Source organism: Pezoporus occidentalis, unplaced genomic scaffold, assembly GCF_034315485.1.
Source record: "Pezoporus occidentalis ecotype Australia unplaced genomic scaffold, CSIRO_AGI_Poc_V1 ctg61, whole genome shotgun sequence".
NCBI lineage: Eukaryota > Metazoa > Chordata > Aves > Psittaciformes > Psittacidae > Pezoporus > Pezoporus occidentalis.
The window spans coordinates 3,150,743-3,162,983 of NW_026915955.1; the positions used below are offsets into that span (position 1 = coordinate 3,150,743).

General features: G+C 37.6%; 1 protein-coding gene across 13 annotated transcripts in view; it reads right to left on the bottom strand.

Moving 5' to 3' along the window:
* Positions 1 to 12,241, bottom strand: part of MAP7 (microtubule associated protein 7) — a 113,678-nt gene that overhangs the window by 36,638 nt on the left and 64,799 nt on the right. For 11 of the 13 annotated variants that reach the window (XM_062639657.1, XM_062639656.1, XM_062639659.1 and 8 more), the window contains exons 2-3: positions 11,059 to 11,127; positions 5,664 to 5,741 (exon numbers count right to left, since the gene is read on the bottom strand). In XM_062639657.1, coding sequence (XP_062495641.1) covers positions 5,664 to 5,741; positions 11,059 to 11,127 — 147 coding nt within the window. The remainder of the gene's footprint in view (positions 1 to 5,663; positions 5,742 to 11,058; positions 11,128 to 12,241) is intronic. The other 2 variants (XM_062639658.1, XM_062639651.1) reach the window with 1 other exon arrangement.

A 12,241-nucleotide genomic window follows, 5' to 3' on the forward strand; every position in this document is an offset into this window, starting at 1 on the left:
AGACCAAAGATTCTTCTAAGAAGTCCAGTCAGCTTGAAGGAGCAAGCAATTTGCAGGATGCGCAAGGGGAAAATACCGAGTTTTATGATGGCTCCTCCAGAAGCTATGGTAATATCTATACCTGGTGCTGAGCCAATGTTGGGTGCCAGTACAGGTATGGTCCAATAAAATGCTTTCTCTTGGGGCTGAGCCTTAACAACTTTGTGATACTTCTCTCCCTTGAAATAATATAAATTGTCTGACAAAATGCACGAATCATTCAAAGAAAGCTTGGTTGTGGTTCCAATAGCACCCCCATGTTGAAAGTTTAAATGGCATAGGAACATTTACACTAAAGCTGGAAAATACAAAGAAAATTCACAGCTTGATGCTTGTTCTCTTTCATTACTTAGTATGATCTATAAATTTGAACACAATCAAGTGATGTAAGGACATAAAATTAGAGCATAAAACCAAAATTAATACCTTCCACTTATTTGCAAGCTAGTAATGCTGGATTAGATTAAAAAGCAACATAATTAAGACTGTATTTCTGACACCGCTGAAGTGAATAATGGAGCAAAAGAAAACGAGGTCAATCAAGAAAGAAACATTCCAATATTAAGAGACACGTAAAACTTGAAAACAAGCAACTTTACACTAGAATTAACTCATTTAATGTGGGAGATATGACCTAAATATCATGCACATTTCTTTTGTGGAAATAATTTTGTAGTTCCTTTCTCTAATCATGCACACACACACAGAGCACCATTCTTTGCAGGGGTTTTAGGCTATGAGGGAAGAGGGAGCATGCATTAAGTGTCAAAGCTTCTATTTTCTATTTATCTATGTGAAGCAAGGGATGTTTCCCTTCACCTCCTCTTTTGCCATCCCTTCTGCTGTCTCTTCACTTTAGTTCTTCCTCTTCCGGTTTATTGCCTATATGAAGGCAGACGAGTCTACCACCATGCTTTCTCAGTCTGCCTTTTGCATCCACCTTGGACGGACAGCTTACCTGAATAAAGATCCTATAGTCGCTGTCAATCTTTGCAGCTTTTATCTTTTCTGACTTTACAGCACTGACCTCAGCAATACCTTTCTCCTCTGACTGTTGTTTCACCTTTCCTCACTGCCAGCTCTGCACTGTCTGAGACTGTGATTGTCTCCTTGCTGCATTAGCAGAAAGACGGATCAGTGATGCTTTAACCATACCTAGAAGTGGGGATGTTCCACAGCAATGGCTGACTGAATGAATTAGAAGGTGAACTTCAGAGCTGTAATTAAAGCTGAAGTTAATGTTACATTCTCTAAGCCAACCCTTCCCCAGTAACCATGCTCTGAGGGACATTCAGCATAGAATTTGTTAAAATAATCTTCCTTGAAAATTGTTTTCTTGTCATATAAACCCTTCTGACACTCAAGTCCTCTGAGGACATCCCAAAATAATTCATATACTACGGTCACTGATTCACAGCTTCTGACCGTGGAAATGTTAGATAGATAAAGTTTTGTCCCAAATAAGCCAGAAGGAATTCACTGACAGGAAATATGTGATGTTTTATTAATGATCACTTTCAAATGGGAGAGGAATATGTATCATAATGTTGAAATATTATTTTAATGCTTATGCATTGTATTAAGAATTTAATGGAGCTAGCCAACCTGAAACTCTGACATATTTTAAAAACTAGGATTGATAATACATTTACTTAAATAAAGAGTTAAGTCAGATGGCAGGATTACCATCTTTTGTCCCCAATGCCATAAACTAAATGAGGCATGTGTCCTTGTCAGGATCATAATGGTGATAAAAAAGGTCACTCTTCAAGCACGATTAGTGTACATAAAGCCTGCACAGATATAATACTGGTTTTGGTTTTCTCAAGAATCAGGGACTGAGATACTGTGAAGTAAAACCAAGAAATCCCCAATCCCCAACTCTTTCTCTTTGCTAGGCTGCTACCTAAGACTCCCAGAATAAAACCCCTTTTAAAATCCCAGTAACTTTCCCTGTTGAAAAACACATTTTGGTTTTTCCTTGCAGTAACAGAGAACCAGGTCTATGCTAATAGATGGAACATGGCCAAATGAGATAAATGGCATAGAACAACCTTCACCTGTGCTACTAAACTTCTACCCTCCAAAACGATGACAGTAGTCAACCAACACATGAGGAAAAGCCTGTGGATTTCCCTTGCCAATTCCCAAACCTTGTCTGGGAATCAGCAAAGAGACAGCAAGTTAGCTGAAGCCAATTCCCTGCCAGGATCCATCAGAACAGTTTAATAGCAAGAACAATTGAGTTTCAGCACCACGGAATGTTCTTAGCACTGTTTGACAGTACTGATAAAACCAATATAGCAGAATCAAGTGTGAAGCCCCACTACTGATCAAGCAGTAGCTTTTATTAAACTTTCTCAGTTTGACCAGGCCATTTACTATGCTTGCCTTCACAAACTACTCAGTTCTGACATGTGTCTCCAGTGCCAAACACAACCACCCAGCCTGAAACATGCAAAGGAGCCATAGTGCCAAGCTGAGCCAGGTAAACTGTGACAGCTCCATTCACTTTGTCCTCCAAGAATAGCCCTGTTTAACAGCTACCACCCTCACCTACTGCTGCCTTTCCTGGGATTCCTCTCTTGCAAAACCCAAGAGGGTTGCTGTCACACAGAGAGATCTGATACTCATATTTTAAAGGACAGACGTTAACTACATGCAGACACTGTGGGAAGGAGTGCTAGCACAGAGAGTACAAAATGAAAACATGACTGCTAAAGAGCAAGTGACACACTGGAAACATTATTAAGATTACCCTAATAATCCTTTAAAGGTCTGAATGCACATTTCAACAAGTAAAACACACATTACCAAATGATCAAGGGAATAAGAAACTTAAAGCATAGCTGATAAGCAATTCCTTCATTTCTGCCCATGTGAAAAGGCAAGTCTAATTATAAAAGGTAAAACTCCCAAATTGATACAACTTCTTAGTTACGGAAAACATGAATTGCACAGGAAAAAAAAACAAAGAATTAATCTTCCAGAAGTGCTGGGAGGGCGTTTCAAAAATAATGCCTTTTCTACAGAGAAGGAGCTAAAAAGCTCTCTTTTCTTGATGGGGTGATTAGCTGAAATAGCATACACATCCCTGTGTGCTTTCTACATTTTGTAGAGAAAGTTCCAAAACTTTTGTAGAAGCCTTTTCAATCATTCTTTTCAATTCTTTTCAATTAGATAGCGTAACATGATCCTCAAGAAACACAGACATTGACAGTCCCACTACACATATGCTATATGTATCCAGACAACCAAAATGACAGCACTCATCTTTCCTACTCTCTAAACTCTCATTAAAAAGAACTAAACACCCAAGTGTGGTTAAGTAGAATAAGACCACTAGAATACCACTGCCAGGTGCAAGCAAATCCTCAAGAGTACAGAGCATGCACTGACCCATTATACCACAGTGCAAGCACATCTATCATAGCACAGTGGAACTTTAAAAAAAATAAAGCTTAAGAGTAAACAAAATGGGGGGCAGAGGGAAAACAGGTCTCAAATTTACCCTCCCATAACATCAGAAATATTGACCAATAAACAATTGCTATTCAACTGGTAGTCCACATGATCTCAACGGAAGGGTTGAACAACTTAATTTTCATTAAAAGATGGCTAACATGACCTCATGTGGTTCAAGTTGCTGAAAGTACAAAGAATTGTTAAAGATTACTGCCAACTCTACACTCACAGAACTGAACACTGTCTTTGTTAGGGGGAGAAAGGGAGAATAATTTCACTTGAGGTATGTCTGAAATTCTCAACTCCTGCTTAAAAAGGAGCCTTTGCTAAACTTGACATATCCCCTGAATCAAAAGGAGAGGAATTAAGTTTAAATCCAACTCAGTTCTATATAAAAAAAAAGAAAAGAAAAAAAGGAAAAACCCCTTCCTTCAGTTGCTTTACTGTTGCACAGCTGATGTCCCTGTATTAACAAAATCCAACTCTAATTTTCAGCAAGGCACATTTATGTAACAACATTATACAACTTGATGTTTAAGACAGGCAGCTGAGGCATTTTTTTTTGCTACCGTTCACATGACATGAGTGACTAATTATCTATATTCTACACTGAAAAAAAAAAATGAAGCTTGCGTGCCATTGCAAAAATCATTGCTTTGCTGTACTGGAACAAAAAAATCTCAGGAAACAGCTCCTAAATCATAATGTTAGCAGAGAAATACATAGATGAAAGTACAATGGGGCTTTCAATTTTCTTGTTAGTTCAAAATAATTCTTCATGCAAGAGCACACAATACACTGGTAAATCATGGGGACACGCAGAACTCTCCCATTTCAGAACGAAGCATTCTATGTCAAGTTAAAAAAGCCCTTTTAAAACATCACACAAAATGACATGTTTCTCAACATAAGTTGAGAAATGCTGTTCATTTATCAACAGGTAGAATAATTAGAATTCAGAAAAACTTAAGGAAAGTATCCCTCCCTGCACTTGAGTAAGGCATTGTTACTACACAAGGATTGAACCTGAAAAAATAATTTCAAGACATGGAAACATCACCTATGACAAGCTAATCAGAATGAGCCAGTAATTGCCATGGAACTTGAAGAAACTAAGCTCACACATACCATTAGCCTCAACTCCAGGAGCAGCTTTTTAGGGATTGGCAAATATCAAGGGCACGTTATCCCCTTGAGCAACTGAAGACCAGCTATTTCCTTTACTCCTCCAAAACAGCCTTAGTGATTCACGCACGGTTAGTACAATGTTATAAGGTGCTGGATATCAATGCTGTTAAAACTAGATGGCAATAAATCATGGCTCTCCAGGTTACAAAAAGCAGTATAACTCTGACTGGAGTTATGAATTAGTTCTATAAACTTACAGAAGCTATAAAATGGAAATAAAGAACCTCTGTTTCTCAAGCCATAAGAACAACACAACATGCAAACAAATTAGAGTGAATGTGTTAAAAAAAAAAAAAAAGGAAATACTTTGCCACAGACTGTTTTTGCAGCCAAACATTCTTTTCAGAAAGCCAACAATTTTGCTTCACATAATTCTATAGTTCTCCCACCACCACACTCAGCATATTGCCCATCACTAGTCACTTGTTATGTAACCTTCACTATTCACTTGAACACCTGTCATAGGTGCTTCTGCGCCAGTAGCAAGATACTGAGCACAACTATTTGACACCTACTAAAGGTTTTACCTTTAGTAAAAAAACAAGCTTATATAGAAATATTCAAACCATACATTGGCAACATGTTCTGCAATTCTATTGTATGGCAATACAGGATGCATTCAGCATATTAAGTAGTCTAATTTTAATTGTCAAATATTCTAAAACTTCAAACTTCCATCTTCAACAATGACACTTCCTTGCATTATTTCAGAAATCAGTCGACTTTTCATTCAGATTCACAAAAGTAATAGGAATGTGACAGGTATAGCAACGATGAATCCCAAGATGTGTATGAATTAAAAAAGATCTACTTTAAAGATACAACAGTGTGTCTAGAATGACATTATTGCATATCTAGCACTATCAGTTTGCTGAATGCTCTTAAAAGTAAACTGGAAAAAAAAAATTTCATGCAAATGATAGTCCATTAAAAAACTCAAACAATATAAAACCCAACACAGTAGGCCTTACCTAGCTGTTTTTCTCGTTCTTCTCTCCGTTCTCTAGCAAGCCGCTGCCTGTCATCAACCTTTAGTATTGTTGGATGATCTACAAATGGAGGGAGGGGGAAAATATTAGGCATATAGCATAAAATCAAATAATACCATGAAAAAGTTTTTAAGGAAGTGACCATGAAACAACTGTAGTTATTCTGCTTTCAAAGTAGATTATTTTCATAAATCCATCTTATAAAAAAAGTATTAAAAAATGTGAGTGCATTCTAATTATCAGGACATAAAATGCTCCCAAAAAATGAATTAAGGGGTAACTCTGAATTCCTTTCAAGACTATTGCCTTTGAAAGCCCAGGAAAAAAGTTTTGGTTTGTTTCCAAGCCCGTAACACTTTGGCAGCTTGAGAGCATTCTGAAACTACTGTATCTGAAAATACTGTCTATTACTCTACAATCTCTCTCCAAAACACTTCCACAGGAAATTCTATTATAATGCAGCACCCTCTTCCCAACCATATTGCCTTGAAAACCCACTAAGCCCTATTTCACAAGCCTGAAGAAGCTCAATACTTAAGCAAAAGAGGTTGGATCGAAACACTGTAGAAGTTCCAGCTGAGCTGCTGAAAAGAGCAAGATACTGATCTCCACAGATGTTTGCATTTATATGAATTAAAAGCTCTGGCAAAAACCTTAAGACATGCATGGGCCAGTATAATTCCAATAAAGAAAGATGACAGTTTCCTCAACTATCCTTTGTAGACTGAAAGTTAGCTACACTATTCCCTTAAAAATACCTGTAACTGGCCACTTGCATCACAGCGATAAGACTAAGGATAATATGAAAAAACAAACAAAAAAAAAATTGTGCCAGAGCCCAGGCTTGGCTGTAAAAGACCAGTCTTGGTTGGAAAACCACCGCTTGCTCAGTGAGTTCTCTGGAAGACAACAAAACGCTGATGAGCTAGCATCCTGCTTCCAGCCTCAGAGCGGAGCTGGTCCAAGCAACAAGGGAACAAAATCCAATATACTTACTCATCTCAGCATGCTGCCAAAACTAATTTCCTATTTATCCTTAGCCTGTCCTGTTAAACCTGGAAAGCTGCTAATTTTAAACTTTTTTCACTAGTACTTAAAATGTTTGCTTTGAATAAAAATACAAGTAAACAAAAAAAACACACAGAAAAAATCAGAAATATTTATGGGCATAAAGAAATGACAAGATTTATTCTCATATTGAGGGGAACTCAGCTTTTAAGTATTTTAAGATGAAGAACTACCTAGAATACTGTCACCATGGAAATGCACATAAAAACAAGAGAACAGATCTTTGTCACAATTCAGTGCTAATACACAAGTAAGCAATTTGTAAAAACATGTAAAGTCAGCCGATGTGTGTCTGGACCACGTACCTATGAAAAAAGTTACTAGCAAAACAATACAGTGGGGCATAAAAATTAAGTTAAAGATATTTACAAAAATAAATTCCCGAAGTCAGGATGTGCTAGGCAGATTTTGAAGTTATTTAAGTTAGACAAAATTCAGTAATGTGCATTTCATAATCTAACAGAAGTTCCTGCGTCAAGATGACAGGATTTCTAGGATGCACAAGTTCACGGATGACTAGGTTTAGTTTAGCTAGTCTTGAACTCTAGTCAGTGAAGAACTATCATCAACAATGGTCAGAGACTACAGCCCCAATTAATGTTGTTAACAGCAATGCAAAGTAAGAGTGGCAAGGAGAAACCTCATTGCATAGTTAGTAGAACATTTGAACATGATAGTCCCAAAGAAAGATGCAACGGGAGAACTAGTCACCAGCAAAGACAAATGAAATCCATCATCCAATTACAGATCAAACCCTTAATGTTGGTTGAATAGCACACAGTGCTGTCATTTATGAAACTATGCCTAGTCATATCATTGCATAGATTTGTCCATTGTATGGTACAGATTAACATTTGGCTGATGCTAAGAAGTGTGCTGACTCGAGTGCAGTCACTTCAGCATGCAGACACAGGTCAAAAGGGTAATAATATTCTTTCTCTCTTATGGTTGGCACATAAGATTCATAAAACATGAATTTCTGTGGCATGAGTAATTACTGCTATTGGAAATATTCACATCTAATATGAATTCCCCTAGAAAACAAGGATTCCCTTCAGGGGCTGTCAGCAAAGTCAATGTAACATTGACTTTGTAACACTGACTGTAACATTGAGTTGACAGAGAATGATGAGACACTGGGGAATAACATAAAATCCTGCTTCTTTTAAAATGCACTATTCTCCTCCCAGTTTTTTTTTTTTTCTCTTTCTTGAGAGGAGAGATTTCCCTACTGGGGAGAAGCAGCAATTCTTCAAAGAGGCAGGAAGGTTACATGGACAGGCAAATCGAAAAGGTATCCCTTAAGAATTCCTAATTATAAGCAATGGAATGAATAAAATAAATTTTTTAAAGCTGCCCTCTGCCATTCTGCATTCTGCCATGTTTGAAGATATCCAATTATTTTTTTCTATATCACACACCTGACAGTGTTCACACACACACACAGAGCCCCTCTCCCAGGCCCCCAAGATGTTAGAATAGTCCTAAAGAATTCACAGTAACTTGCAGACTACGCAGAGTGTAAGAAGATGTCTTCAGTAATGAGCTATTTTGCATATATGTGGAATCACAAAGAGCTAAATCAGTATTAGCACAAGGATGGGGATAACACCTTTGTAGCAGACCAGCATTGCCTTTGCTCTACTAGGACACTACTTGCACGCATCACTGGTGCAAATCTTACCGTTAATTAAAATGTCTTTTCTAAGCCTTGAAAATGATACTTCAAAGTCTGGCTACAAGCCCAAGGTCCAACACCTGCATTCTGAATTCCCCTGATTATAGATGCCTCCAGTATATAGCTTCAGGAACTTCAAGCTGCGGCAAACCAAGAGTTCAATAGGCCAGCTCCCTATTTTATTTCTCATGTCTCTCTCATTAACAATCCACCAAACACCTGGGGGACTGGTATTTCTTATTATTCTGTAGGAATAGAAGGACAAACACACAAGGAAGGTACTTTGTACTCATCTTGCTCACATTTGTCATTGGGCTATAGCTATGAGTCACAACACACCATTTGCAACAAATCCTGCAAGAATTCCTCAATTCTTATAGAAATAATTGATAACTGGGCATATGCAAAGCCTTACAGAGAACACTTCAAAAGACCCACATGCTGTTGTAGAAGTTTCAGTCTGGTTACCATGCAATGCATGTGAACTCATGTCATTGTAGTGAAACAGCTTGCTAAGCATAACATAATATAATGTTTAATTTTATGCTTATTATGTTTGGCAGTTAAATAAGCCATATTAGTTCTATAGAAGGGTAATTAATTTTGTACCTACTTCTGGAAATTAAACCTGTATTTTTCCATAAACTTATAATACTTACTGTGAGTCCAAAATAATTTAAAATAAATTACTAGTTCATAAAAAAGAGCTTAGAGGTCATGAACAGTATTTTGCAGAAATTCAGCACTGAAATATCAGTCATTTTTTGTCCCTTATTATACTAAAAAAAAAAAACCTCCAAAAAAACAGGAATATGCAAATTTTTCAAATCTTCTATATAATTAGTACTCAATGAACTCTTAAGCACAGTTGACGTTTCTAGAAATTAGGTTCTAATTTTGCTAAATTAGTAACTAACATAGGTACTTACTACATATGGCCAGTTTCTGTGGCTCAGGCACCTACCATCTGCACTCAGTGTGACTTCAAAAGTCAGACTACTACTATTCTTCATTTCCATCTATAATCCTCTCAATCTCTTTTCACAAATGCCCTTCTGCCCTCAACCCCTAGGTTGCTAATTTCTGATGCTGAAGAAACTGAAAGGGATATCAGGTGGAAAAACAACAGCTCGTTTGTACATTAGTTCACAGGGGTGGCTCAGGGAAAAAGAAAGGTAAACCAACCCTGTTTGAAAAGATGCATTGCCTGGATCGCAAACTGTCTTCCATTTGTCCAGCTCCCTTTGTACGCCCATGCATATATGCAGAGTTGCCTTGGACTCATAATATTTGTTCAGCCTGTAGACACTTTCCAGAGAATAACGACGATGTTTATAGTGACAGCTGTCCCTTCTGCTGCAAACTCTTTAGTTTGGTTTTTAACCAAAACCATTTGACAAGAAATTCATGTGCAGTCTAAAGAAAAACAAACAACAAAACCCAACCAACCAACCAACAAACCACCAGCTTTGAGAAGCTCTCTCTTCAGCAGAGACTCTCACCAGCTGTGTGCAGAGCTAAAACCTGCACACATGCCTGTGCCTTCCCTCTCGACAACCCAAGGAATTTTGTATTCCTTTCTATACACAAGCACAGAAGAAGGGAGCACAGGACACTTTCCTGAGAACTGAAAACTGGGATTAAACTACTGCAGGATAAAGTGGATGCTGAACACTGTCCATCACCAAGAGTTCTGGCTTGCCATGGAAGCAGGTATTGTTACCTTCATTCTCTTTTTTTTTTCCCCCCCCATTGCCTTTCTGATTGAGAACAGCTGTGAATGTGGTGCTTTGTGCTGGACCCAGCACTGCCTGACAGGGATGAGATGAGATATGGACACAGCACTGGGATTGCTTCCCTCTGGGGACATGGGCTGAAGTATTCAGTTTGGGGACAGAGAAGAGTCTGTCAATACAAAACAGCCACTGAGCTGCCAAGCTGTCAAGGAGTTGAGAAAGGAGTGCTTACAGTGTGCCTCATACTCAGCAACACAAGTACCTATGCTATTTCAGGCACCTAAACAAGATCATTATTAACTGCATGTTTTAAACTTGCATACCTGAATTGCAATACAGGCAGAATTTAGATATCTAATCTCTCTAACTTAATGCTACCTTAAGCATTAAGGACTACATTAAACATTTTAGTATGTAGACTTCCGATTGTGTGAGTGAATTAAATCCACACAGTGTACTAATCAGGTATGGTGAAGCAATGACAAACATCTGCCTACTGCATAGAGTGTACTACAGAATATGGCATGCTTTGTGGTAAATGAAGAAATGTCTGAACAGAAGCACATTTAGATAAAAGATGAAAATCTTTGCCTACAACAGATAATCTTCATGCAAGCACAGATGCAGGTATAGTGGCTTCTCTTGCCTTATCTCTCTTCCCAACCCTCATTCCTAAGCTGTAGCAAAAGTCTGGGTTTTTTTTCCAGTTTTGCTCCTTTGCAAAAAATCAGAAATTCCAGCCTAACTGAATACAATCAATGATACCAGTTTTGACTGAAACAGTAAGAGAGGTATAAGAGCATCAAGCATTTTAAAAGTTCCTAAGACAACAGCTGATTTTCATACACCATTGAGGCAGACAGCATTATGAAGCAAAGCATGTGCAATGGTGTACCTGATTTAGCTCCGGCGTTGCTTTGTCCTGAAGTGCCTTTCTTGTCTTGTATCTTGGAACCTTCAGCTGCTAAAATAAGCAAGAAAATGAGAGATTAATTAATCATATCACTAAACAATAGCTCAACCACTATAATAATGCAACTTAGACATCACCAAATTCCCTTTAAAACCAGACCATTTTAAAATACCACTTTAATGCCATTTTGCATAGAAAAAGTCCTGAAGGTTACACAGAAAATACCAAAGCCAATACAAGCTCCCCATTCAAGCTGAGGAAAAGAGCAACAATTCCATTTTAACAAAGCTGTTTTTAATAAGATATATTACTTCCCCCCCCCCCCCCCGCATGTTAATGCTATACAAACAGCTAATTTTTAATCTTTCTTATTGGAGATGCTTTGGAAACCACTACTTCCAAAGAACAGCAGCCTTTAATTTTTTAAATTTAATTTCCCTTGCAGGAAGCTTTATTAATGACACTAATAAAAGCAAGCTAGTGGAAATAACAAAATGAATAATGGTCTGCAGACATAGAAGAAGAAACCATCAAACATGTTTCAATGTTTGGATGCAATAGGGAGGAAACTGTGTTGTTAAAGGTGACTTGCAGAGCCCAGGTTTCTAAAGGTACAGTACAAGATACTGGTCAAAACTTTGTAGACTCTACAAATTACTAACACAGCCATTACACAGAATTGAATAGGACAATTTATGACCTGAATGAATTCTAACAAAGAAGATATTCCCATCATTTTAACAGATTTTTGATGATGCCCTGGCAGAAAAGAGATAGAAAGAGTTAAGCCCGGGACTCTGAATGCCCTTTCAACAACCCTTTTTAAAGAAAACCAAAAAGATAAGTTATTACACTTCAAATCTCAGCCATATCCTTGGTTCAGCATCTATTTATAATTAAAAGCCAAGCCAGGAAATCAGATGCCATGATTTTCTCAGCTTACTCCTCATCTTTGTATCCAGCAGTTCTACTATAAAAGAGTTTGAGTCCAGAACTCAGCAATCTGGGAAGAGTCTAAAGACAGACTGTTATAATTCTAAGAACCTTTCCACAAAAGGGTTTGAAAACAGTTGCAAGCAAGGGTAGAGAGACAGTTATATCATTAAAGCTTGGGAGAGGAAAAAAAAAAAAAATAAATTAACTTAATTAGAATTAAAATATCACG